The 27,213-nt window shown below is 42.3% G+C and overlaps 1 protein-coding gene across 7 annotated transcripts in view; it reads right to left on the bottom strand.

The window, feature by feature from the left end:
• Window positions 1–27,213, bottom strand: part of CADM1 (cell adhesion molecule 1) — a 535,014-nt gene that overhangs the window by 270,731 nt on the left and 237,070 nt on the right. For 5 of the 7 annotated variants that reach the window (XM_089670158.1, XM_089670161.1, XM_089670162.1 and 2 more), the window contains exon 2: window positions 2,441–2,518. The exons of the other annotated variants lie outside the window; for them this stretch is intronic. In XM_089670158.1, coding sequence (XP_089526284.1) covers window positions 2,441–2,518 — 78 coding nt within the window. The remainder of the gene's footprint in view (window positions 1–2,440; window positions 2,519–27,213) is intronic. 7 annotated transcript variants of the gene reach the window in all.

The raw sequence follows: 27,213 nt of genomic DNA, 5'->3' as shown, positions 1-27,213 counted from the left end.
CTGCATTAGGTTAAAAAACACCCAGTATCTGCATTACCCCCCCCCCCCCCCCCTCATTCTTAAACACTTATCTGACTCCACTAGTTCTGTCCTGGCTACAGCATGCCTTCTTCTCTTCCGGGGCTCACAGGAGACTCTGAGAGCAGTGGGAGCCATAGACTCCTGCTGCTGTCAGTCAAACTCCTGTAAGGAGGGAGCAGAGGTGTGGCTTACCATCGCTATGTGTGTCAATGGATGCACACAAACCAGCTCAGGAGAGCACCTGCACTGGTGCACCCTCAGCACCTGGCAAATAAGGAGGAACTCAGAAGGCAAAAGAGGAGGTAAGGGACTGCTTTGTGCAATAGTGCAGCACAGAGCAGGTTACAACATTTTTTTTTTTAAATTAGCCTTTAAAGTTCACGTTAATTCTAGTTTAGGGTTCAAGCAAAAATTGGATCCCCAGCAATAAGTAATAAAAAAAATAGAGCTCTGACTGCTATACTCAACCAGTCTCCAGTGCAGTCTCCTGCAGATTCAGCAATTCAACGATAGGCAGTGCCACCCCTTTTTTGGGTTGAATGGCACCCAGCACAATTCTAGGCATGTGCTGTGAGCCAAGGACGTCACGGCTCCACCCCCCACCATGAAGTCATATGGGGAACGCTGCAGAGAGGTATCATGACATGCACTGAAATCTCAAGCAGTGTTGTCATCTATCTTCCTTGATGGACTACACAATGCTTCACCCTCTCCTCATCTCAATAACATTAGAGGGTGGTGTTCTGTAATCCAAAGGGGGAGAATTCAGGTAGGCTGACAATACAGCTTGGGATTGGTGTTGTCAGCTCACTAAAATGATCTATGCTGGCAGCATTTTTACAGAGACAAAACAAAGGCAGCTTGGTATGTATTCAAGAGACGTACTGCATGTCTTATTTCTCCCAAACACACACTTTAATATATGGCAAAGGATTCCCCTGAGCACAGTGTTTTAGATAAAGGGAAAGCACAGCGGAAGCTGCACAAATTCCAGGTCTTGATCACCAGCCACTGTTATTGGCTGGGTGGAGGTGATGTCATTTCTGTACATGTGCAGGAGTTCCATCAGATTTGGCATTGCGGAATTTGTGCAGTTAGCTGCACTTATTCAGCTTACTCTACAGGGGTGGACAGGTAGGTAAGTAGCTGTGATGTAGAAGAGACAAAGCATGTCTCTTCTACATTAAAAATCCTGCCTGTCCACCCATTTTCAATGTAGAGCCTAAAGTTTCACTTTAAGGAAGGAGCCACTATGATGAGTGTACTGTAGGAGTGTGTAAAATGTACCTTGATCTATTGAGCTCTGTAAACAGCAGGTGGAAATTAGAGAAACATGTGGAAAGATGCCTATAGCTCCATCTGTTGGCTAGACAGAAGACTACATAATATTGATATGCAATATAACACACAAAACCTTTATACATTCCCTATAAATGTACCACTTGTGATTATCTTTCCCCTACATCAGCCCCTAAAGCGCTGAGCAAACTGTTGGCGCTATATAAATCCTGTATAATAATAATCATCCCATTTATTAGCTTCCAGTTACATGATGTGCTGTCAAAGGTACAAAGGTTATGTAAAAATCTGATTTGATGCAAACAAAACATCTGCACAATATTGGCTCTACTTAAAAGAAACATGCCATTGGAGATACATGGTTGCAGCCATTGCTCTTCTTTTAGTTGCCAGGCTGTATTGCTGAATCCAGAGGTTTATTACTCTGAATCACTTGACTCAGAACTTGCATGTAGATAAGCAGGCCTGACTTTTTCAATCTGTACAATGGCCAAGCCAACTGATACTTTTCAGAAAGCAGTTAGCAATGCCCCCCCTCCTCCCTGTATTTTCCTCTTGTATAGTAATTATATATTTACTACATCAGTTAATTAAAAATCTGCATTGGCTAGCATGCCAGTGTCTGTAAAGTGAATTTGCAAATAAATACAGTTTTGCATATGTATTATTATTTCCAACACATGGCCACATTTATATTAGAATGCGTGTACCATTTTGGATCAACTCCTGTGAGTAGAAAAAGCCATAAGACCTTATCTGATGCAGAATTACAAGAAACATATTGACACAAAAGACAGCTCTACTAGAATTGCCAGCATAGCATAGTATAGCATAGCATTAACACGTCACACAAAAACCCTCCTTCTGTCTTCAATACACATTTTGAAGAAAATATGAAAATGTAGCAATGGGTGGTGGAACAGTAAAGCCATGCATCTTAACAGATATGATGCATCTAATGGGTTACAGTAAAGCAGGTTGGATGGACGGCAATGGTTAATGGCGCAATGGATCCCCTTCACTGCGTAGTCAAGGGTCCAATCACACGGACAGTAAAGCGCGGGGTCAGCACCTAGTAACACAGACACAATACAACGTCTAGACACACAGGGTCACATACCAGAGCTTTGAAGTTGCTCATAGAAAGGATCAGGTAAGGCAAAGTTTTCTGAGGACCCATGCAGACTGGAACTTCTCCCTGACAGAGACAAGATAGACAATAAACTGTCTGCAGATGTGTACACAGCATACCTTCTGGTCTCCTCCTGCCATCGAGCTACACACAGCTTCGGTCACGGAGACATTTGTGCAGAGCCTGCTCACATATTCATCATCAACCTGTTGTGTATTGAGGTAAATAGCTCCAGAACCTGCAATCAGACACAATTACTCACCCCTCACTGTGCCCTATTGTCCTAATGTTCTTCAAGTTACCTTTCTTGTTTTTTTGCTGGAAGCAGTGGTAGCTAATTAAACCCACATACAGAGCAGGCTAGAAGCTGTTAGAGTTGATACAAAGAAAGTGTCTGCATTTTTTTTACCTCATTGGGCCTAAATGGCTCAATATTCATAAGACATGTCCCATGAAATTACCTGGTGTGTGTGGCATGTGATTTGTTCTTCATATGTCTCGTAGACTATGCAATAATTGTTAATATGTGAATACCTTTTAACGATGCAATACCTCCATTGTCTAAGTGTCTATGACCGATACAATATCAGGTCATTTTAGAGTAAATCTCTTATTTGCCCATTCAGAGTAAAGCCACCAGCTTGGATCCCTCCATCCCTCGCAGATTATGCTACTCTGTCTAGCACCAGGAGCCGGTATCTGGTTGGCTCTGGGGAACTGGTTAGTCCTCAAATCACGTTAGCCTGTTGGTAGCCCTATTGCCCTATTATATTACATGACAAGTCGTGGACTGGACTATGCTGTTTCTATATGATGAGCTTTGGAAATGTTCTGTTTTGTAAGTATAATTACTTACCATTTTTATTCAAATAAAAATATGTTTTAAGGATAATGCCCTAGGCCAGTGTTCCCTCTGTTTTGTTTTATGGTGCAGGTATTTCCAAGTATGGAGGAGCATAGGACTCACTTCATGTGACAGTGTGGCTATACTAGGAGCACATAGCCCGGTGTATGCTACATGCTGGCTCGTAGTGTACACAGAGCTTCCCTTTTCCTCCCTACTGTTTGTTCAGCTGATGGGAGCGAACGGAAACCATACGAGTCTAAAAAAGGTCTATATTAAGTCAAAAGTAAATCTATATTTTAATCCCACTTTGTAAGGATAGAGCACACCCGTGTTGCAACTTAGTTGTGCTGATCTCATTCAGCCTCTTTGCAGACACTTCCTGTCTACTAGACAATCTAGACGTAGGAGTTATATGCATGCTTTGCAGCTCCACCTCAGCTGTTTACTTTCAATTTCTAAAGACTACATATCCCATGGTACCTTGCTGCTGCCTGCCATTAGCTGTTCCTGTACTGACTCCACCTCCTGAAATTCCTCCTCTCAGCCCCTCTGTAGTTCAGAAGGCAGGCTCTGTGAAATGTGTGACACCGCAGTGCCTACGTGTCACCAAATTCAAGTAAGGAAATGTGGGGGATCTTCACAAAGTTCGCAAACTTCAAGACCATTAACAGGGGTGGACTGGAAATGATTGAAATGCAATGTAGAAATAATATGAGTTTACATTACATAGATACACATTAACATTACAGAGCTTATAATAGTGTCTGGGTGTATATACAAGTTGTATCCACATATCCTATTTCTTCCCTATACCCAGAGTACATAATCTCTTGTTTATACCATCTACTCTGTTAAACACAAATCCTCTCCTTCCCGTTCTCCCATGCCATATCCTTATCTCAGTGGTCAATGCACAGCGTTGTCTACATTTTTTAATTTGACAGCCTCCCTCCTGCTTGTGGCTATTTCCTATCTCCATCTCCCCATCTGTTCCTTCATTACTCCCCAGTGTTCCCTAACGGGTTGTATACAGAGTGCGGCGAGAGGGTAATGGCGTGGTCGTTCCTGTAACGTTGATGTTACATATTACATATACGATTTGCTGTGCTAATAACTCTGCTACCACTGGAATCATCCTAATTAGTAAAGTAAACTGGCTGCCCAGCCTGGATATCAGAATGCTGGTGTACAGCGGCTCTGGTGGGAACGCACTGCCCGCGTATTCCCAGCCAGGAGATTAAATACAACGCACACTGACCTGCCAAGCAAAGGAGCTGGCAACGGGGCACCAGCTATTGGCAGCGGGAGCTGCTTAATAGTGTGTAGGTATGCGTGGCAGGTGCGATCTCACATCTGACATGGAGAATGCAAACAAAAGACAGCACACAGGTCTGGAGGAAACTGGTACACAGACATTCAGGAAAATAGCCCAAATTAGACTGACCAAAATTCATTTAAATGCTATAACATACGGTACATCACACTTTTTTATTGTCAGCATGTTTTTCTTTAGCCCCTTGCCTACTGGACACTTTTACCCATTCACCAATTTTCAGCTTTCAGTGCTGTCGCACATTGAATGAGAATTGCGCGGTCATGCAACATTGTACCCATATGAAATTTTTATTGTTTTTTTTTCACACAAATAGAGCTTTCTTTTGGTGGTATTTAATCGCCACTGGGTGTTTTATTTTTTGCACTACAAACAAAAAAAGAGCAAAACATTTAAAAAATGTTTGATTATAAATTTTGCACACTTATAATTTTTCTCCTTCACTGATGTGCGTTGATGAGGCGGCACTGATATGTAGCAATGATAGGCACTGATAGGTGGCACTGATGAGTGGCACTGCTGGGCAGCACTGCTGTATTTACTCGGGGACCTGCTGTGTCATTGGACACAGCTGATCATGTGGTAAAAGGCCACTGTGATTGGCCTTTTACCTCATCATGTGATCAGCTGTGTCCATAGTACACAGCGATCATGGAGAGTGCCGGGTGTGCGCCGCTGGGGGCGCATTCTAGGAGGACGTCATGCCTGCTCAGGTGGCCCTTATAGCAAGCTGCTTGTGGTGGAGGCACCTAACAGGAGGGCGGGAGGGACCAGGAGCGCTGGCGGGGGGACCCAAGAAGAGGAGGATCTAGGTTGCTCTGTGCTAATCCACTGCACAAAGCACCCAAGTATGACATTTGTTATTTACAAAAAAAAAAGCTTGAAAAAGCTACTAGCCTAAAATAGTGAGCGTGGACACATGGGATGACACTATTTAGCTTCTAGGAGCAGAAAAAAATGCTATTAACAGCTTCTAGAAGCTTAAAAAAATGCTAATATGCATAGGAGCAGAAACCCAAACATGGCTGCATTAGTTTTCTTTTCAAGTCTCTTATTTTCACCTGGTGATCTAGCCAGAAAGTCTATTGTCTTTCAAAAGAACAAGCTGTCCTGCAGATGTAGCAGTTGGAGAACTGAGATCAACCATTTACCACTGACAGGGATGCTCAAATAAAAATAATAAACAGTTCTTCTTCATCTTAAACCTTTATCCCAAAGTTGTGATGTGATGGCTGCATTCAAGATCAAGCTCTCCAGCAGAATGAATCCGTTACAGAGATGAGAAATACCATTTGACAGTGGCATGGAAAGTTACAATGATCAGTTTGTATCTATTTATGTAAAACCCTTATCCCAAAAGAAAAAAAAATGCTGTAACTGCTTATAAGGTATTGCTACATCCAACACTCCCCTCCCCCCAGGCTGACAATGCTGCCATCTAAATGTGTCCCCTGTGCTCCTTCATCCAGAGTGGTGACACTCTAATACAGGTGGTGTGTTACTGACCAGATCACCAGGTGAAAAAGGAGAGGGAAAAAGCCTAAAAAAGGAATAAAATGCAGCCACCATATTGAATGATTGGAAAGCTGCAATATATTACATTTTTGGTTTGGGGTTTATTGGCACTAACACAAAATAATGAAATATACTAAAGAGCAGTTAAAAGGTAACTACAGACAAAACATTTTTTTACACTTTGGATACAATTGGAAAAGGTTAAACTCCTATCAGTTACTCTTTTGCTGTCCATATCTTGTTAGGAACATTTCTCTTCACTTCCTGTCCTGAAGAGGCAACAAAAATTGAGAGGAAATCCCCTCCCAGACAGTGTTTACCGAAACAGATGCCCTCCCTGGAGGATTTTCCTTCTTCCTGTTCCCATGACAACCTCTTTTGGGGTTTCTCATCGCTCTCTGTGTCAGTAGGAGCAAATAGCACGTAAATCTTCCCAGAGGGGACACAGATGGCAATATAAATCTGAGGTCCTACAGCTGGATATACGTTGATTGAGTTTCAGCCCATTTCTGAGGAACCAGCAAAAATTCTAGCAGTGGGTGACCTGTTGGCACCCTACCACCGGACATCATTTGATCTGTCAATCCTATTTTGTGGAATAATTCATTCTTGGCCACAAACTGCAGCCAATCAGCTCCAGTCAACGTTTGGCAACGTTTATTATGACAGCTGCTGGGGTCAATGGAGGGATCTAAAGGCCGACTGAAAAATATCAGTTAGTGTATGGCCAGCTTAAGGGTAGATTTGGGCCCATTTTGGGGAATCTGCGGATTCTTACTGCTGGAATTACTGGGTTATTCGATCTGCTGCAATCACATGGGCAGCAAGCGCTGTCAGCAGTGTAGCTGCACACTGGGTGATTAGCTGCGGTTTGGGGCAGATGTCCAAGCCTGGACGCAGTCAGCAATAGTTCCATTTGTTGGTGTCACCAGAAGTGAAAAGTTAAAAAGAGTTTAAAGAAGTTTAAATTCACCAGAAAATGGCTCATGCCTAATAACGAAAGAAGAAGTAGAAGAAAGAGGAAAAAAAAAAAGAAACACAAGCTGGCTATCTTCTTTAATCACGCAGGCGTCAGGAAATTATGATTCCATCTACTATATGCCAGACTGAAATCTCACTGTATAAATTAGGTTTAGATTTCATGGCCACGTACACTGTAAGATAAATGAGCATTTACTGCCATTATCCAACTTTCACCATACAATTTATATTTTTGTCCAGTAATTATTTTCTTCCACTTTTTTCTGTAGGGATTTCAGGGAAGATCAGAACGATTCTGATTGGTCAGTTTCAGCATTTGGCTGCTTTGAACATTCAGGGGTTTATTTACTAAAGCTGGAGAGTCCAAAATCAGACTCCCTTCTGCATAGAAACCAATCCAGGAGTCCAAAAAAAAGCTTTTGGACTCCTGGATCTTTTGTTTGGCATTCTAAGTGGACATTGTACTTATGAATATTAAAATATTATTAAAGATTTATATAGCGCCAACAGTTTGCTCAGCGCTTAAAATATGTGACCCCTGCTATTGGGCCACCCTGATTTGTTGAGAGGTGCCTTAAAGGATAAGTATGGGCAAAGCTCTTTTGGCCGCACTTCTGTGGGTTACAGGACAGCACTTTGTTCTACACTCCTGTGACCCAGATTCAGCCGACAGCAGGCTAACGTCTGCTACTAGCTAACATCACAGAGTCGGTCCAGGCTCTGTTCTGCACCAGAAGCTCCACGAAAAAGAAAGGAAACAAAAGAGGGAATGTCGGGATCCACACAGATTCCTAACCAGCAGCTGACTCAGCATCTCAGTGTGCCACTAACAGCCTGAGCCAGCCCCTCCAAAGCCCAGCACTCCAGTGAACACTGGAAGGGCAGAGCAGAGAGCGGCGACTGACAGTCACCGCTCAGAGTGGAGGGGAGAACTGAGCCATCAGTGAATCTTTGTGCAGAGCTGCAGCATCAGCTCCATGCTACATATAAAATGTTTATCATTTTGAAATTATGATTATTATACAGGATTTATATAGCGCCCACAGTTTGCACAGCACTTTACAAGCCCATGCTTCCCATTTAACAGAGTTACTGTACTGTATAGCAATCTGATTGACCCATTGATAGTTTTCATTCTACTTGTTCTTAGAGATGCCCTGTCCTGGGATTTGTGTGAGGTCTGCTATGAGCAAAGCTATCATGCTATAATTGGTTGTAATTTACAGGATGAGAGCCAGAGAGGCAATAAATGAAAGCAGTGGCAAATCTGCCTTTTAGCAAGTTCCTATCCATGACATCCTGGACTGGACGCACTGCCTAGAATCTGACCCTGAAAATGACTGCTGTACCACAGGAATGTCTATAAAAAGTCTATGAGTTTATTTTCTGAGAAACAAAATGTCCATCTCTGTGCTCAAACCACATACATTCAAATATAAAAAGTGTTCACTTTATTTCAAATACATGTCAAAATGCAGTCAGCATCCTTACTGAACGCCAGCAGCGAGAAAACGGTCTATAGAAGTAGCCATCTAAAATGATACATTTAATCTGTGGCATTTTCACGGTATGAATTCACTTGTTTTGCTGGTGAAGGTTATAGACTTATCAAGATAGAAGCATCAGGGACATGTATGACATGTGAAACCATTGGATGTGTTTTATGTACATACTATCTCTTCACATACATGTCCAAACAGAAACATGTTGGCTTTGACATGTTACTTAGTTAAATTGTAAACAAAATATAAACTTATTCCCCAATTTTAGTCTGGTAGGACTAGGTTAGGTACACAACTATAGATATGGGTTACAGGTTCTATTGACATTCATTCAGAGTAAACAAACCATAAATAAATCCATTTTTTATTCTAGCTCTTTTTGTCCTCAATTAAATATATGTAGACAATTAAATATTCCCTGTCACCAATGAAAAAACTGGTAAAAGCAGAAAAAAATAATGTAACAATTTTATTCACAGATAATGTGCTTTTGAACAGCCTAGAAAACATTACTTTTTTGTGAAGAATAAATTCCCTAACAACCCCCTCCCTCCTTGCACAACATACCCCTCTTCCTTTCAGATTGCATCTTACTGTCTGTGCTGGCCCAGCTCCTACACTCCTCCCCTCTTTTACATACTTTTATGTAGCTTCTGGGGATGAGTAAAGGGGACGAGTAAAGGGGAAACTCCCCCATCCCCCCCAAAAAAAAAAATAATTTTCAGCTTTCTGAGATCTCCTGCTAAAAACAATTCATCTGGGATCTGTGGGAATGCCTCTTGTATTGGTTTTTGGTAAGAGGATTAGCCCCTTTACAACGGTATTCAGAATGCCACTCATACAGGGAGATAAGGAGATATCTGGTGTCATGTGACTGGCTCTGCCAAGTGATGTTGGCCCTGAAATTATCTAGGCATCATCAGATGGAAAGTCAAGCATCCACAGCTCAAGGAACCCTTAGAATCTCTGAAGGAACCCTGCTCTGAAGGAATGGCTGCTATGGAGTGTCACTTGAGTGACAGCTCTGAGTCTGCTGTGGCTGCGGACATCACATTCAAGATGGAAGCACCTAGCATTAGTCATTGGCTTCAAAAAAGTTTCAAAAGTTATAAAACGCCAAAAAAAAAAAAATAATAAATAAATGCACATATAATGTTATGGTATTATGGGAACATTTTGGTTGAAATAAATTCTCTGGCAACAGGATCTCCTTACTATATTACTAGAAGAAAAATACTACCTACACTGGAAAACATGGCTTGGATACCCCAAAGATTATCATACAAACTTGGTGCCATGTGCAGTGTGTGAACTTTGGGGACAGAGCTCTGACACATCTTATGCTGGCCATAAATGGATCGAAATGTGGCTGATTCAGCAGGGACTGGACGACTTTGGATGCATATGTGGACACTTTCTCAGTCAACTTCTAAGTGAGGAGGGTTCCTCTATTCACTTCGCTTGTGTGGATGAAGGAATTGTTTTTCTTTTTTGTTCAGCCTGCTGGCTGAGTGAAAATAAAAAAAAAAGATCCACCTATGGCCAGCCTTAGGATCAAATACACCAACAAGAATAAGAGAAAATAAAGAGTCTAGACCAGGACTCTCCAAACTGTGGCCTGTAAGCTGAATGTGGCCCTTTGCTTGCCTTTATGTGGCCCTTGGAGCACTATACCTTTCACTGACACCAACAATGGGGTATTATTCCTCCCATGGACACCAATGATGGGGCACTATTCCTCCGACTGACACCAATGATGGGGCGCTGTTCCTCCCACTGATACCAATGATGCATTTTTGTTTTTACTCCCACTGACCGCCAAGCCTATGGCATTATTTACTCCCACCGATGCCAGGGCATTTTCTACTCCTGCTGTTCACAGTCCTGCCCCCTAAATTTGAAGGGCAGTAAACTGGCCCTTGGTTTCAAAAGTTTGAAGATCAATGGTCTAGACCAGTATTGGCCAGATGTGGTCCTTTGCTTATTTTTATCTAGCCTTCCCCTCATTGTCAGCAACAATGTTTAGTTCCTGACACTAACAATGGGGCCCTTTTCCTCCCACAAATACCAATGACGGGGCCCTGTTCCACCCACAGATACCAATGACGGGGCCCTGTTCCACCCACAGATACCAATGACGGGGCCCTTTTCCTCCCACAAATACCAATGACGGGGCCCTGTTCCACCCACAGATACCAATGACGGGGCCCTGTTCCACCCACAGATACCAATGACGGGGCCCTGTTCCACCCACAGATACCAATGACGGGGCCCTGTTCCTCCCACAGATACCAATGACGGGGCCCTGTTCCTCCCACAGATACCAATGACGGGGCCTTGTTCCTCCCACAGATACCAATGACGGGGCCCTGTTCCTCCCACAGATACCAATGACGGGGCCCTGTTCCTCCCACAGATACCAATGACGGGGCCTTGTTCCTCCCACAGATACCAATGACGGGGCCCTGTTCCTCCCACAGATACCAATGACGGGGCCCTGTTCCTCCCACAGATACCAATGACTGGGCCCTGTTCCTCCCACAGATACCAATGACGGGGCCCTGTTCCTCCCACAGATACCAATGACGGGGCCCTGTTCCTCCCACAGATACCAATGACGGGGCCCTGTTCCTCCCACAGATACCAATGACGGGGCCCTGTTCCTCCCACAGATACCAATGATGGGGCCCTGTTTCTCCCACAGATACCAATGATGGGGCACTATTCCATCCCACTGACACCAATGATGGGGCACTATTCCATCCCACTGACACCAATGATGGGCACTATTCCTCCCATTTATACCAGGGCATTTTCTACTTCTGCTAGCCACAATCTGGCCCCCTAAAGTTTGAAGCACAGTAAACTGGCCCTTTGTTTAAAAAGTTGGGAGTCCCCTGGCCTAGACTACACATAAAAACAAGCCTCTTTCCTGTGACTTGTGCCTGTGTTGTTTGGGTAGTGGGGGGAGGGGAAAGGGGTGAAGCCTTGCATTTTTACAACACAGGGTATTGTTTACCTTTTTTTCCACTCTGTTACAATGTCACAAAGTGCAGCTCAGCTTCTGTGTACTGAAAAATGCAGCAAGTCTTCTTTCCACTCCAACGTAGCATGAACAAGGCACACAGAAAACAATTGCTTTCTATGAACCCTGGTGATGATCTGCAGTACTTGAGAACAAGCATTGTGTGATTACATTTTTGGGGAGTATTGCAGTAGTGTTTATTAATAATCAGTAAGAAAACAATTCAGACAATGCCAACAAAAACACACACAACAAAAAGTTTTTACAAACTACTTATTGATGGCACTGCGCTGGCATGCTATGAGATTTCACTCCTCGCAGATACTGAAAACATTGGAGGCCCAGGTGCACTACAGTAGTGATGAACGTTACACTGGGGTTTGCTAGGCGGCTTCTGCAAAACGAACAAAATAAACAACCTGATAATTAGACTTCATGGGGTCCAATTACCATGCCTAATCTTGTCAAGTCATCACAGCTCCTGATATTACACATCCGAGCTGCAGATCTTCAATAGTAATATGTTGTGTGATAACAGCCTGTGATGTGGCTCTGTACGATACGGTCTTGATATGCTTTAGCAAAACCATATGGATTTGTTATGCCAACATCTTAGCCTGTTAATACATATACAGATACAATCATGAGCATGCATCACGCTGCCCCTTTATTATGCATACACCGGCCAGGATTCAGATTCCAATACACTCCCTCCCGGCAGATTTGCACACAGCTCAATTATGAGGAGAGGAGAGAAAGCGCAATGACAACACATGGCAGAGCTACCTAGAACAGTGGCAGAGAGATGCTATGTGATCCTGGATTCTTCTTCAATGCCCATAACTTGGGCTGAATGTATGTGGCCTCTATCTACTCTGCCCCCATTCTTTGCCATGTACAACCAATGGCTATGCTGCTTGTTGCAGTCAGGTCTCTGAAGCTTAGATCACCTAAAGAAGACTGTATAAACTGTCTAATATCAGCAAAGTGTTTCCCAATCCAGTGCTACAGCTATAAAGGTCAAGGTTCCACTGCAGACTTTACACCAGGGTCCCCGTACTGCTTCCTGCACTTATTACGCAGAGGGTATGACTTCTGGAATAATCAACTAGAGTACAAAGCAAGGACACCTCTCCGTGAATCCCCAGTGCTTGATGTGAATTAAGATGATATCACATGACGAAGCAACAGGGACACATGACAAAAGCTTCTCTGCCCCACAATACGAGCCAATTCAAACCCAAGACTAGAAAGTGGTGCGAAGGCAGCTTATTCACCTTGAACTGGCCCTTAATGAGTCTCAATGCAAAAAAAAAACCACTGTACTGTACCACTTTCTAGCATTTGGTGTGCTGTAGTGCAGGAACATTTGTTTTCACTGGACGTGCGAGTAGGAATGCCATGCAAAATGAATGGCAACACATAAAGCCACAAGTTAATGTGCGTTCAGTCCTGCATGCACTCTCAGCATAACAACAGGCATCATACTGCAGGCTTATGCCTCGTAAACACCATGAGAATATCAGACGAATGGCCGTCCATTTTTTGCATGCTAGTCTCCACTTGAAAATGAAGAGGTTACTAAAGCTATGAAAATCCTCAAAAAGACAGAATACAACTTTGGAAGTAATGTATTGTACTGTATTGTGTTGTAATTCTTTCGTTTCTAAACATGCCCAGTCTTGGTCACTCAATTTAGGGACAAATACTGTGCTGATTAAACAAAAATTGTTGGTTCTTTTACTGTACAAGAAACTATTTCATGCTTATCCCTTCGGATCATTTTGCATGGACTGTCAAGATTGGCTCTCCAAAGCTGTGTCCCAATGATCACATTATTGGATGGTTGCTTCAAAAGCAGTATTTGTTTCTGATTTTCTCATCATGTGTACTAGGCTTTAGGGGGTTTGGCTGGAAACAAGGCAATCCCTGTACTGCTATTTATCTCTAGGTCAGCACAAATTCTCAGTGGAATGAACTGGTGAACATGAGCATCTGGTATCAAAAGGTCTGTAAGAGTGGATCATGGACCATTTACTTCTGTACCATTCTTTCTTCTAGGATGAGCAATTATCATTGGTTAGCACAATTCCTGAAAACCATTATTGCTATTATACGGGGCAGAATAGACTTTGCTCAGCAGGGGATCTGTCCACTTATTCCCTACTGACCAGAGCAAATCAGGCAGATGGCAGGTCCACTCAGTATATGCAGAGCATACACAGACACAGCCCCAATGAGCAGCTGAGTGTAAACGGCCTGGCTGTCTGTTTACATCCAACTGCCCTCCAAACTCATCTGCCTAGATAGAGAGGAACTGATCCCCTTCAGTTTTTGGGGGTTTGTTTCAGAACAGATTGGATCGGAGGTTTACACTCATCGGTCCATAAGGATACCATATGATCAAGCCCACCTAAAGACTGACAGGTGGACCTGATCAGATCACCTGTGTGAAAGGGGCCTAAAGCTAGCCAGCTAGACAAAATGGAGAAAATCTACTGATGTGGGGCATCCACACTAAACAGCATAGATAGAGGGATCTCCACAGCTGGCTATTGTATTGAGCAGCAAGGCTGCCAGAATACAGTGGCACGGCTGAACAGTGACCGCATCTAATTGGATGCAGCCAATGTTTGGTTGATAATTTTCCACTTAGGCCAGTCAATTTTAAAATTGACATTTGTCAAGCTGAGTGGAGTTTCCAGGACAACCCACAGCTCAAATTTCATCCGACTCTGAGAATCACCTGAAACCCAAGCTGTCTATGAAAAGCCTACATGCGGAATGAAAAAATATTTACAGCTTCCCCCATCAAACAAGGTGGCTGCAGCCAAATTGATGGAAAGTTTTCCAACATGTCCATTTTACAGAAGTTGACTGAAACACAAATCAACTTCTGTAGAGTAGGGGAGCCCAGACACTGACCCAAATACAACTGGTCCAAGCAGAGACCAGCGACATTTTGATGGTATATGGCCAGCTTAAAGGGCTAGTTCACCTTTTCACAAAACTCCAAAAGGGTGAACAAAAAAAAACCCTCCCCACACCTGCTGCACATGCCTCCTTGGATGATTATTTTGTGCCGCCCCTGCCTGTTGGTGTAGTGGTTCAGGCGTTCGAAAACTGCGCTTTTCTGCACCTTTCTCCTGGATGACTCAGAGCGATTCTCATTGGTAAGCATGGTCACGTACAGGGGCTGTCCAATGCACACTAACCACTGAGAGCATTATGATAGTACATAGCCTATGGCCTGTGTATGGAATTTTTTTTAAATGCCCCGACCGCAAAATAGCAATCCAAGAAGGTAGGTGCAGTGGGGAGCAGAGGATGTTTAGAGGGTGTTGTCAGTTAGTTCTCCTTTTCATGTTTTGTGAAAAAGTGAACTAACCCTTTAAAAATTGTTTTGGTATAAACTTAATGCAGGAAATCTCTTTGTACAAAAATATTAGGTTGGGTTTATAGGTAAATAATTGGTTAATAAATGTAAACTGATCAGTTAATCTGTTAATTTGTTAGAGCAATAAATTGCTTGGCTCAGCTTATACCTCGTATTATTGAGTCTGAAATATTATTGTTTTCTGTCCCATCATATTATCATAAAAATCAGAATAAGAGACACTCCGGTTTTACAATATACTTGTCATCAAATACCCCAGGGGGTCTTTTTGTAAGTGGTGTCTGTTTTCAGGGAGATTTTGATGTTTTGGCATTATTTGTACTCCGGGAAGACAATGTGTTGTCAGAAAACGAAATCACTGAAAAACTGCAGCTGGAGAGCCTCAAAGATGCTGAACAATTGGTGAACATAGACAGGAACAATGTCCACAAAATCAGAAGAATTAGCTCTTTGAATACCGGGAATCTCTGCCTCAATAGCTTGTTCATTGTAAAATAATTACCACAAAAATGACACATTAGTGAACAATGTCTATGGACCAGTGGTTTCCCTCATTGGAATGTAGTGTGTGTAAACTAATTACCTCCAAACTGACACCTTCCAGAGAAAGAAGCCCGATTTGTGCCATTGTGCAGGAAAATGTGTAAAAAAAACAGAAAGTGCCAGTTTTATAATCTATCACTTGTTGAATACCCCGGGGCTGTGTTTTTTTTATGGATGGAGTGATTTCGCTAGGTTAGAGCCACTGAGCTCAGCACAGTATAACAGGCCGGCCATACATTATACAATTTGCCATTAGATTTACCAAAAAATATATAATAGAAGGTCGAACCTAAACAACACTTTCATTCTGTATTCAACCAGGCAGGCCTCTGCACAATGTAGCGGAATGTAAATCTAAAATAAATTGCACAGGAAAATTGTATAATGTATGGCCAGCTTATGGAAGAACATAGAGAGCCATCATGTGTACATGTGTCTGGTTTACTTTACATAAAAAGTAACATCAAATCCTACGCTTCCCAGGTCAATTTCTCCTGCATTTAACCACTTGCCTACTGGGCACTAATACCCCCTTCGTGCCCAGGCCAATTTTTAGCTTCCAGCGCTGTTGCACCTTGAATGACAATTGTGCGGTCATGCAACACTGTACCCATATGAATATTTTAGCATTTTATTCACACAAATAGAGCTTTCTTTTGGTGGTATTTACAAAAACAAACAAAAAAAGCAAAAAAAAATTGAAACAAAAGTTTTTCTTTGTTTCTATTATAACATTTTGCAAACGGGTAATTTTTCTCCTTCACTGATGTGTGTTGATAAGGCTGCACGGATAGGCAGCACTAATGGTCACTGAGGAGGCGGCACGGATAGGCAGCACTAATGGGCACTGACGAGGCGGCACGGATAGGCAGCACTAATGGGCACTGACGAGGCGGCACGGATAGGCAGCACTGATGAGGCGGCACTGGTGGGTATTGATGAGGAGGCAACGATGATGCTGCACTGATATGCAGCAATGATGGTCACTGATAGGCAGCACTGACGGGTAGCACTGTGACAGCCCTGACTGGTGGCACTGATAATCAATGCCCTGATGATCAGTGTTGAAATGTTCTGTGACAGCGTGAGGAAAGTGCTGCCGATAACCGGCAACTGTATTTACTCCGTAATCTGCTGTGTCATTGGACACAACTGATCACGTGGTAAAAGGCTGCTGTGATTGGCCTTTTACCTCATCACGTGTTCAGCTATGTCCATAGGATGCAGCGATCACGGAGATCGCCAGGTGCATGCCCCTGGGGGCGCGTGGGAGGGAGCGTTCTGGGAGGACATCATATGATGTCCTCCCAGAATTGGGTAGCAGCGCTGTAGCTGTCGTTTGGCTATATCGCGGTAACCAAGTGGTTAAATGTGCTTGTGTTTACATGCATTTTGACGCAGAGGATCTAATCTGCACTTGGCTGCACAGAATTCTCTTTTCTTTACATACATCTAAACTGAATGCACCTAAATGCACAGCGTGAATTATACCATTTAAAATCATTACATGCATTTATATGTCCTATAAATGCACATAAACACATGTAAATCAGCGCAAGTGTGAATGAGGCTCAACACTCATCATATACAAAGACCACATACAAGTGTTCTAGGTTCCGAGGTCTACAAAATCATTTAGTATCTATCTCTGTTCATATGTCTGCTTCTAATAAATATATTCATTAAAACAATGTAATGTAATGTTCTTAAAGCTAGGTTCACAGCTAAGCAGGTTGAGGTGTTTTACTGGTGCATTGTGCAACACGGTTTGCTTTTTCCACACACGTTTTTGATGTGTTTTGGGATTTGTTAATGTTGCTAGGGGAAGGCTTCTGTTCTCAGGCAGGAAACACACCGAAAACGCATATACATGCATTTTTCATGCGTTTCCATTGATGTCTTTGGAACCAAAACACAATCTGCTGTGGGCAAAAAGTCTGACCCTTTCCAAAAAACATACCAGTTGGAAACATACAGATGTGAACATTACCCATAGGAAATCATGTTTAGTGGACTGTACTGCGTTGCTGCAAATCTGAAAATGCACTGCAAAACACATAGATGTCAATCCCCCCCTCCAACTGACACTGTTTCGGCAGCAAGCAGTCAATAGAAATTGTTTAAAAATATCCCCAGTTATTCAATTTTGCCATGGCAGCAAATAGAATTAGAGCCTATCCAACAAAGTGGAAGGATACTTTAAAAGCTTTTACAGGCTTAAAGCTATATTTAAACCTTGTGGTTTTTTTAAATAGCAAACATATACTTACCTGGTCTGTGCAATGGTTTTGCACAGAGCAGCCCTGAACCTCATCTCGCTTGTGCTTTTATCTCTTCACCCATGACCAGTGCCCCCAATAGCAAATCGCTTGCTATGGTGGCACTGGTGCGTGCTCGCTCCCAAGCCCCGCTCTATGTGTTCATAGGACACAGAGCCAGAGCTTGGCCCAGCTCCCCGCTTTCTCCTCATTGGATCACTGGCTGTGATTGACAGCAGTGGGATCCAATGGCTTCCACTGCTGTATCTAAGCCAATGAGGACAGAGAGACCTGGGACAGCCGAGGCTCCCGTGCACATTTCTGGATCCAGAGGGAGCTCAGGTAAATATTAGGGGGGCTGCAGAGGGAGATGCACACAGAAGAGTTTTTACCTTCATGCACAGAATGTAAAACGGTGAAAAACCTTCAGCCTTTTCAAATACTTTAAGAAAGAAGACACATGAAAACTGACATAGCTAACCACAACCCTGTCCTGTCTTAAGATCTAACATTTACTAGACTACTGATCTTAGGTGTAGAGACACTGGTATGCAAATGATATGCAAATTAATAATAACCTCAATATATGCTCCATAAATCATTTACAGTTGATTATTGCTCTGTATTGCCTTGCAGTACTAAATGTGCCAGAAAAGCTCCATCAGAACTGGTAGCTGTGTAAAAAGGAGCAGTACTGTGTGGATGGTGAAAAAAGTGATGATATGTATGAATACAGAAAAAGTGTCATCTGGAAGTTCAACTCTGGTCATCTGATGTACGCACTGCCATATCCTCGCCCATGATAAAAGTCTCACAGCCAGGTAATGTAATCGTGTTAGGTCAATGATCAAGAAACATTTCTCCAAAACGGCGGAGCCTGCACATGCCAAAATGTGACTGGATCAGTGACATTAATGTGAAGCAGCACATTCCTCCAGTGCTACCGTGGAGCACAGCCACAGGCACTTTACAATGTGTCCTTTCTAGTTATTCACAGTGCCGGATCCGGTCCTAGGAAGGGCCAACGATCAAACAACTCGACATGGTGCAAATATTTCTCCACCTTTCTCACTAGGTGAAAACAGTCCTCAACTCCTCCCTTCATATGACAGGGAAGAAAATTAAAGCCATATCCGACGGCAGCTAATGAGTCCCTTCACCCCGTACTAATCCTTCCAGTAGACTGGCGAAAATTTACTTTTTTCTTTCCAAGAAGCAAAGCAATAAACTAATGAATGCAAGGGGAAGTCACTGGTTTGATGGAATGCGCCTACAAAGAAAAATAAATAAATAAATATATATATATATTTATATATATATATATATATTTTTTTTTTTATTAACCCAGGGCTCTTTTCCATAAAAGATCATTATTATATCTATCCCATCTTACAGCAGCCCAAGGCAGTTCACAGGATGCTACATTCATATAAGACACTGTAGTAATAAATGAGAACTCAACTTGCCTGTAACAAATATCCTCAATTGTACAAATTTAATTTTCTGTGTTTACTGGATCATTTTAGCTATACGTTAGACAACATGAAGGGCATCTAAATCCAAGAACAAAAATGTAACAAAAATGTAATATATTGCAACGTATATTGGCCGAAATTTTTTCATCAGCTGTTCTTTACCAGATGATCCCTATATTCTTCTGCTAGGTTGTCTCCCAATACAGAAGCTTGGAGAATAGACCCATAAAACTCTACGGGGATCGAAAAAAAGGGCAGCCGTGGGCCAGATGCAGCCATTCCATTTACATAAGCACAATGTGTGTGTGACAGCGCTGGACTAATAGAAGCAAAAGCTCCAATGGATCTACCAAAAAATGATTTTCCTTCAAAATAGAAGAACCGTAGTTGAAATATAATACAGGTGGACATGCTACCTCTTTGATAGCACCAAAGAAAGAGCTCACTAGACTGTAAATTCCTGGATGTGTACTAAGGAGTGTCTGATGCAAAAGTTCATCTCACTTGAAGGACTTTTTTAAACTTTTAATGATTCTTCAAGACTTAAGCAGTCAATGTTAATAAAATCATGACAAACGGCACTAGGGAACCTGATTAAGTCCTGATTAAAGCTGGCCATAGATGGATTATTTTTTTTTTTCTAGATCAGCCAGCAGATCAACAGTTAAAAAAAAAAAAAACCTACTAACTACTAAGGCTGGCCATACATTATACAATTATCTGCAGATTTTTGGTTTAGATTTACCAAAAACCATATAATAGGAGGACAAACCTAAACAACACTTTCAGTTGTATCCAATTAGGCAGGCCCTTGCACTACATAGTTGAAGGTAAATCTAAAGGAAATTGGGCAGAAAATCTGCAGATAATTGTATAATGTATGGCCAGCCTTATACTATTGTATTCTGGCAGTGGAATCCCACAGCTGCCAGAATTTAGTAATCAGCGTTGCAGTTGTTTGGCCAATCCAGCTTAACACCTCCTGGCAGTCAAAAAGATCTCTGAAAGTTCAGGTATCCATTAAAAAGATAAGTACCCCTTTGTCTTGACCTAACTAAACCCACTCTTCCCCTCCACAAGTCTCACTGTCCAGAAACATTACAGCTCCATAGACTTAAAAAGTGTTTTGTCCCAAGGCCAGAGACAAAGGGAGAGGGTTGGAGACAGCCTCATAGAAGTCTATGATGCTGTAATGCACGTGGCCAGCATGTAAACAACCACCAGAAACCACTGCCATCAGGTTGAGGTAAGTATGCATCTGCTGAAGGGAAGTTTGGGACAGTTAGGTCAGGGTGAACAGGCAAAGAGGACTCACTATGTAGTGAAGAAACAATACGGATGACAGCCCCTGGAGATCACACTTAACAATAGAAGTTCCAGCTCTTCCACTCAGACAGATTCCCTATGAAATGCTTTTGACAACATCAAAACATGATGTGTTATCATTTCTATTCAATGAATTGAATGGACTGGGCCATTCTGCAGATATCAGGGAGACAGGTAGTGACAATCTGTGTAATAAGAACATCTTCCTGCCTTAGGTTCCTCTGTATTGCTCTTTTTGATAAGTACTTTAATTCATCAAATCCTGGGCATTGAATACATATACATAATGCAAGTATGATTATGAATGGCTAGAAATAGTTTGCACACCATCACAGTTATGCAGAAAACTTAAAAGGGTTCCACCGGATCAAACGTTATGTACTGTATCCAGCAAGGTCAGCTGCACTATTCAGCCAACGTTGCACAGCATTTTTCTTTTCAAAGTGTAGGGGACGAGGGTTTCTATACATATGGATAAAATAGGGTAATTGATGGGAAAGGATAGAAATCGCTCTATGAAGAAGAAGGCAGAAGCAGGTGAGAAGAAACATTGTGGCAACGGAGGGGGTGCTCTGTATGGCTCTTTGTGTGCAGGATGGCCACACTCAATCAGATTAAGATTCAGGATGGCATCCATTTGGTCTAAAAGGAATAGAGCTCAAGTTCAAGTGGAACTTCACTCTCTCAGTCTACATTGACTATGTGTAATCCTTATGCTGCTAGCATTAGTAAATAGATAGGAAAGTATACCATATTTACTTGGTTTTTTTACATTTCTTTATTTCCTGGTTTCTGGCCTAGACAAATGATCTCATGCATCCAGACGCTTTCAGGAGAGGAGGAAGGTTTTCTCAGCCAAGCATACCCTCCTGTCTACCTGCATGAGCTAAGGGCAGATGGATTCCAGGAAGTAAATGCTATGAACCATCTGTCCTTACTCAAAATGGCCACAGCCATAAATCCTAGGAGGTGTTTTTCTAAGTGATTTCTCAGCAAAATAAAGCATGGATGAGTTTGCTTTGAATATTAAAAACAAATTAAATAGTGATTTTGGTTTGTGGTGCTCAGGTGCAGTGTAGTTCCGCTTTGTCAAGCGCTGCATTACCTGTTTTTTTTTTTCCTTTTTTGTAGCATTTGGTAGGCTTTTGCTCTTTTCTTTTGGGGTAAATGCACTGGCAGTACCTTGTTAACGGATGTGGGTGTTCAGAATCTGCCAACAACCACCACAAAATATGCCTTTAGCAAAGATGTGACCTAGTGGTCATCACTCCCCATTCCAGCAGACTGTAAGCCTCAGTGTCTGTTCATAAGCGAGCAGTTTGAGAGCACTACAGAACAACAGAGCTGCAATGTCTTCAGATATGTGCCCCATGCATATCAGGGCAAGTATAGTCAAGAATTCAGGCATCACATAAGATAAAACTAAGTGACAGATCCCACTGGAATTTCTGAAGAATCACCTTCTGGTTCATTTAATTCTGCCCAAGTCTCCATTGTATTTCCCAACTGTAGTACAGTAGCAACAGCAGTTAACACAAAACACATGTAACTCTGGCTCGTAGCAGGGTGGAAAGTCCCAACTGACACTCCAGTGTCTCCAGCCTCATCCCCGCTGGACAGAGTACAGTATACGTGTGGCTACAACTGGTGGGTTAATAAAACACAGACTTTTCAAAAGAGACATGAAGCTGCAAAGCCCAGGCTTGTTTATTAATTCTACTGCATTGTTCTCCAATTCACAGCTGAAAACATTTAGTATCATTTCCACATTATAATACAAACAAAAAGCCCCTCCAGGATTCTACAGTTTGTCAGCGGGAAACTTCCTTGGTTCAGGCCCCTACAGGGCTCCAATTAAAGAACAGGAACTCTTAAGAAGGCGAAAAGGATTTATTATACCACAAAAAGAAACATGGTTTCTCAGCAAGGTATGATGGGAGTTGTTTTAGGACAACAAAAACAATGATCACTTTCTTCAGGACATCAAGAGACTCAAAAGTCATCAGCTCTTCACAGAGGCACAGCTAAATGTCACTAGATAACACTGTCACCTCACTGGCCAGTGGCCTTCAGCAACATAGATACCAGCAGAAGTGGGACGTTTTCCATGGTAAAAGTAATATACATGATCATTTCCATAATTCTCCTTCTACCAACACTGCAGAACGGCTTTCCCGACTCTTGTAGAATACGTTTACAACAAACAGATGCAGATCAAGTAAGCAATACATGAACCAGGCATCGTAGATCTAGCTGGGTAGCACCTGCAGCCAACTTGTATGTCAGAATTCGTAGACCAAGGATTGCTATTATCCTACTTTTGTATATCTTGCGTAATCCTTCAAACAGCAATAAATCGGAAACAGCCAGCCAACTTCCTTCTGTACAAAGCAAGAGACAGGGCATCATCTGAAGACAAACTTTGATAACCTCAGTCAGGAGACTTGCGTTTGCAGTGATTGTTGTTTAATGATGTTCAGGATCCATTATGGAATATAACATTTTCTTAGTAGACATCCCCCTAGTAATTAACTGAGTATTCCAATAAAAAGAACAATTTTAGGCACCAAGTGACACCAATCGGTGAAAAATGCACCTTCACTAGATTCAGAATAATCCAGCAGATTACCGAAATATGAGTCTCCTTTTATCCCCGGCAGCCACCAGAATTCACCGACCCCCTTAAAGGCTCTTTCGTTGTTGTTTACACCTGTCTTTCTGTGAAAGATTATAAGCAATCTGTAGTGTTTACATTCAGGTATAATTCTCCTTAATGTGGTTCTAAAGCCTTAAGGTTTTTTATTTTAAAGTGGTTGTAAACCTCAGACATAAAATATGAACAAAGCATATCCCTCTATAGTGTGTACTTGTCTTAATCCAGGGCACTGAGTGTCATTTCTGTCTGCTGCCTCGTTCCACTGCTATCTGCATAAGACACTTCTGACATATTTTCCTGACACCAAGTGATAAAATGGTGACAGGGGAGGGACCTCCAGCAGATTAACAGTCTCACCTCTGTTCCTGTGAGTTGTGTGAAGGGGGTGTATTTCTTCCCTCCAATCAGCTCTCAGAGCTCTCTTCACTGACCGTGTAACTTCAGCTCCCTGCCCCCTGCATTTTAGAGCTCAGAGATCCTGTGTAAATTTGGATCTTGAATGGCTGTAGAGAAGATTGATAAACAGGTACAATGTGCGAATGATTTGTTTAATCTCTGTATCTCCTGAGGCCAGTCAGTTCACTGGGTATAAGGGTTTACAACTACTTTAATGCATTCCCTGCATTAAGGTAAAAAAAAAAAAAAAAAACCCTTTGGTGTTCAGAATCCCCCCTCCCAGCTCCTATAATCCCTCCCCAAGCCTGACCTCGATCCAGTGATGTGTATGAGAGCGGCGGTTCTCTCCCTCCTCCCAGGGTAGACGGATAGCAGTGGGAGCCATTAGCTCCTGCTATTGTAAATCAAATCCTATGACGGGGGGGGGGCTTGGGAGGTAAAGAAATACAGTCTGTGTCTATGGGAGCAATCAGCAGGGGCTCAGGAGGTAGCACACATGAGTACACGAGTACACCCCCCTCCCCCCAGCAACAGATGGGGGGGGGGTATACAAAAGGCAGTAGGAGCTAGGAATGCTGGTGGGGAACCCCAGAAGAGAACGTTTAGGGTTGCTCTGTGCAAACCATTGCACAGAGTAGGTAAGTTTGAAATGTTTGTTCTTTAACGGCTTCCCGACCTCCCAATAGCAGTATGTTTCCTTTGTTAAACACACAGCACACATAGTAAAACAGCACACAGTTAACCCTTTGATGTTAACCCCTTCCTGCCCAGTGCCATTAGTATAGTGTTGGAGCTTTTTATTAGCACTGATTACTGTGTTAGTGTCACTGGGGATGTCAGTGGCAGTTAGTTCCCCCCCAGTGTCAGAATGCCCACCACAGTCCCACTATAAGTCGCTGATCGCGATTGCTGCCATTACTAGAAATTTTTTTTTTTTAAATTCCAGTATATATACTGCCATTTGTAGATGCTATACCTTTCATGTAAACAAATTAATTTCCATGTACTGGGATTTTTTTTTTTAACAAAGATATGTAGCAGGATACATTTTGGCCTAAATTTATGACACAATTTTATTTTTTTACTGCATATGTTTTATAACAAAAAGTAAAAATGTTTCTCTCCCCCCCAAAAAAAAATGTCAATCTTTATTTGTTTATAGCGCAAAAAATAAAAACCGCAGAAGCGATTAAATACCACCAAAAGAAAGCTCTATTTGTGGGGAAAAAGGACATAAATTACATTTGGGTGCAGCGTTGCATGACCGTGCAATTGTAAGTTAAAGTAACGCAGCGCTGTATCGCAAAAAATGGCCTGGTCAGGAAGGGGGGTAAATCCTCTGGAGGGAAAGTGGTTAAAATAAATAAAGGTTTAAAATCACTTTAAAAGTAGGGGGCTCAAAGATTACTAACATGATAGCGCTGGGGTGTACTGGTGCAGTAAGGCTATCAATAGAAAAACACACTACAGAGCAGGTAGCTTGTTACCAATTTGCATTTCAAAGTTGAAAGTAAAAAATGTGGATACCTTAAACTCTTGATTTATATCGCCATGAAAAGCTGAATGTAGTGCCTCCATTGCCCCTACCCTATTCACTAACAATGCTCCTGCCAGCAAGCCCCTTCACTGAGAGAGCTTTGAAAGCAAAGTATAACTTAACCCTATGTCACTGAGAAGCTTCTGTATCCAGAGAATATGTCTTCAAGCCCATACCACCCCCATTTTGTACAAAAGACACAAAAATCTATTTTGCATTCGGTTTCTGCCACTCACCAAGATGCATCAGCCTGTTATAGCCACCTTGATGTTTGTCACAACTGTGTCTAATAAGGATGCATGGGAATGGTTGCCATGGGGCACTTTACATTTGTTAGCTTCGTGCCATTAAATAATGCCCAATCCTTTTTTTCTGCTCTCATATCTTCAAATATATCATACATACGCATATACCTGCAAGTGCTAGGAGGAAGAACAGTGGGTACAGAAATACCGGCCCTTCATCTAGACATTGGGAGGATTCTACATACTCTTTTTCCTTGTCTATCTCTCTCTGTCTCTTTGATAATCACCAGGTTGCCAGTTTTCACAAAGGCTGGATAGGAAAGGGTTGAGCACAGAGTCCAGCACAATACAAACTCATTAAATGCGCAGAGAAATAGGAAGTGGAGGATCCAGCTGACAGTCATTTGGCTCCAGTGTTAATGGGAGGCTGGCAGCGTCCATGCAGAGACCGAGCAAGAGGAAAAACACAAAAGGAGCCGGAATGAAATGTGCCCAGCGCCTCTCTCCACTTAACAAGCAATCTTCACTATTCATAACGAGGAATGTCTCTGAGACGGGGGTCACTCAATAACAGCATAAAACCCGCAGCCTCTCACTGCAACAGAATCAGAGATATACAGGAGGCAGCAAGAACAGAGCCCTAAAATATAGCACAGCAATGGCTGCAATGGATAGATACAGGACCGCATACAACGCTGTAAAGGATGAAAGTTCTAAGGTTTCATGGACGAGCCTGAATTATCAGACTTAATGAAGTGCATTGTTCACATATATTGGAAGAATATCAGAAAAGATCAGGATAGTAATACATATCAGGGTGGCATCAATAATATATGTCAAATGACATTATAAATATTGCTGGGTTACAGCCAATGACGCCGATATTACAGACTGCAGTGACAAATGTGCATACAGAAGGAAATCTGTAAAGTCTGTCTGGTTCCTTAGATCCTACGGCTGTAATATGAATACTATTTCTGGGAAGCTTCTTACCGCTGCAGAGACAGCTAAATTGAAGAAATAAACCATAAATTCTAATCTGTAAAAATGTATTCCTATTCACCTATACTAAAATGTAATAGGCAAAGGCTGTCTGGGGCCATGATAGACAGAATTCCACAGTACCATACTGGGAAAATAAGGGGGTTTTCTGTCCTTTTTTAAAGTAAACTGGTCCCTGGGTAAATGAACAAACAATAATTGAGCTTACATTTTCTATAACCTCTGTAGCTGTAGGCATTATTGAGCAATTCATCCTCAAAGTCCAGAGTAAAAAAATAAGTTGTTCGAGTTCTTCTCTCTGCAGCTCAGCTCACCTTGATCCCCACACAAGGAACACCTGCTCTGTATTTACACTGGAAATTAGAAGGCTGGAAGGCTCATCTATCACTGTCAAAAGAAGGAGCAGAGGGAGCAGGGCTGCTAAGAGAACATAAAATAAACCTTTGTCTTCCAAGTAAAAAAAAAAATGTGCTGAAGCACTAAATTTTAAGTTCACTTGCACTCCATTTTCTCTTAATTCCGCTACTAAGTCACACACATATGTGTTGATTATGCCATTGGAACCCAACTAATGCTTTCTATGGTTGTGTGGCAACAATGCTGCACTGCTGCTGAATTCAGAGCATGCTTGTCTTTCTTTCCTGTAGGCTGTGCCTGCTTGTACTACACTAGGATAAAAGAATGCGGTAGAAACGTGGCTAGCAGCATTTTTATTACAGATTC

This window comes from Staurois parvus, unplaced genomic scaffold (genome assembly GCF_062004578.1).
Source record: "Staurois parvus isolate SC_StPar_1 unplaced genomic scaffold, SC_StPar_1.0 ptg000087l, whole genome shotgun sequence".
Taxonomy (NCBI): Eukaryota; Metazoa; Chordata; class Amphibia; order Anura; family Ranidae; genus Staurois; species Staurois parvus.
The sequence above is the reverse complement of the archived record's forward strand: the minus strand, read 5'-3'. Positions and strand labels throughout refer to the sequence as shown.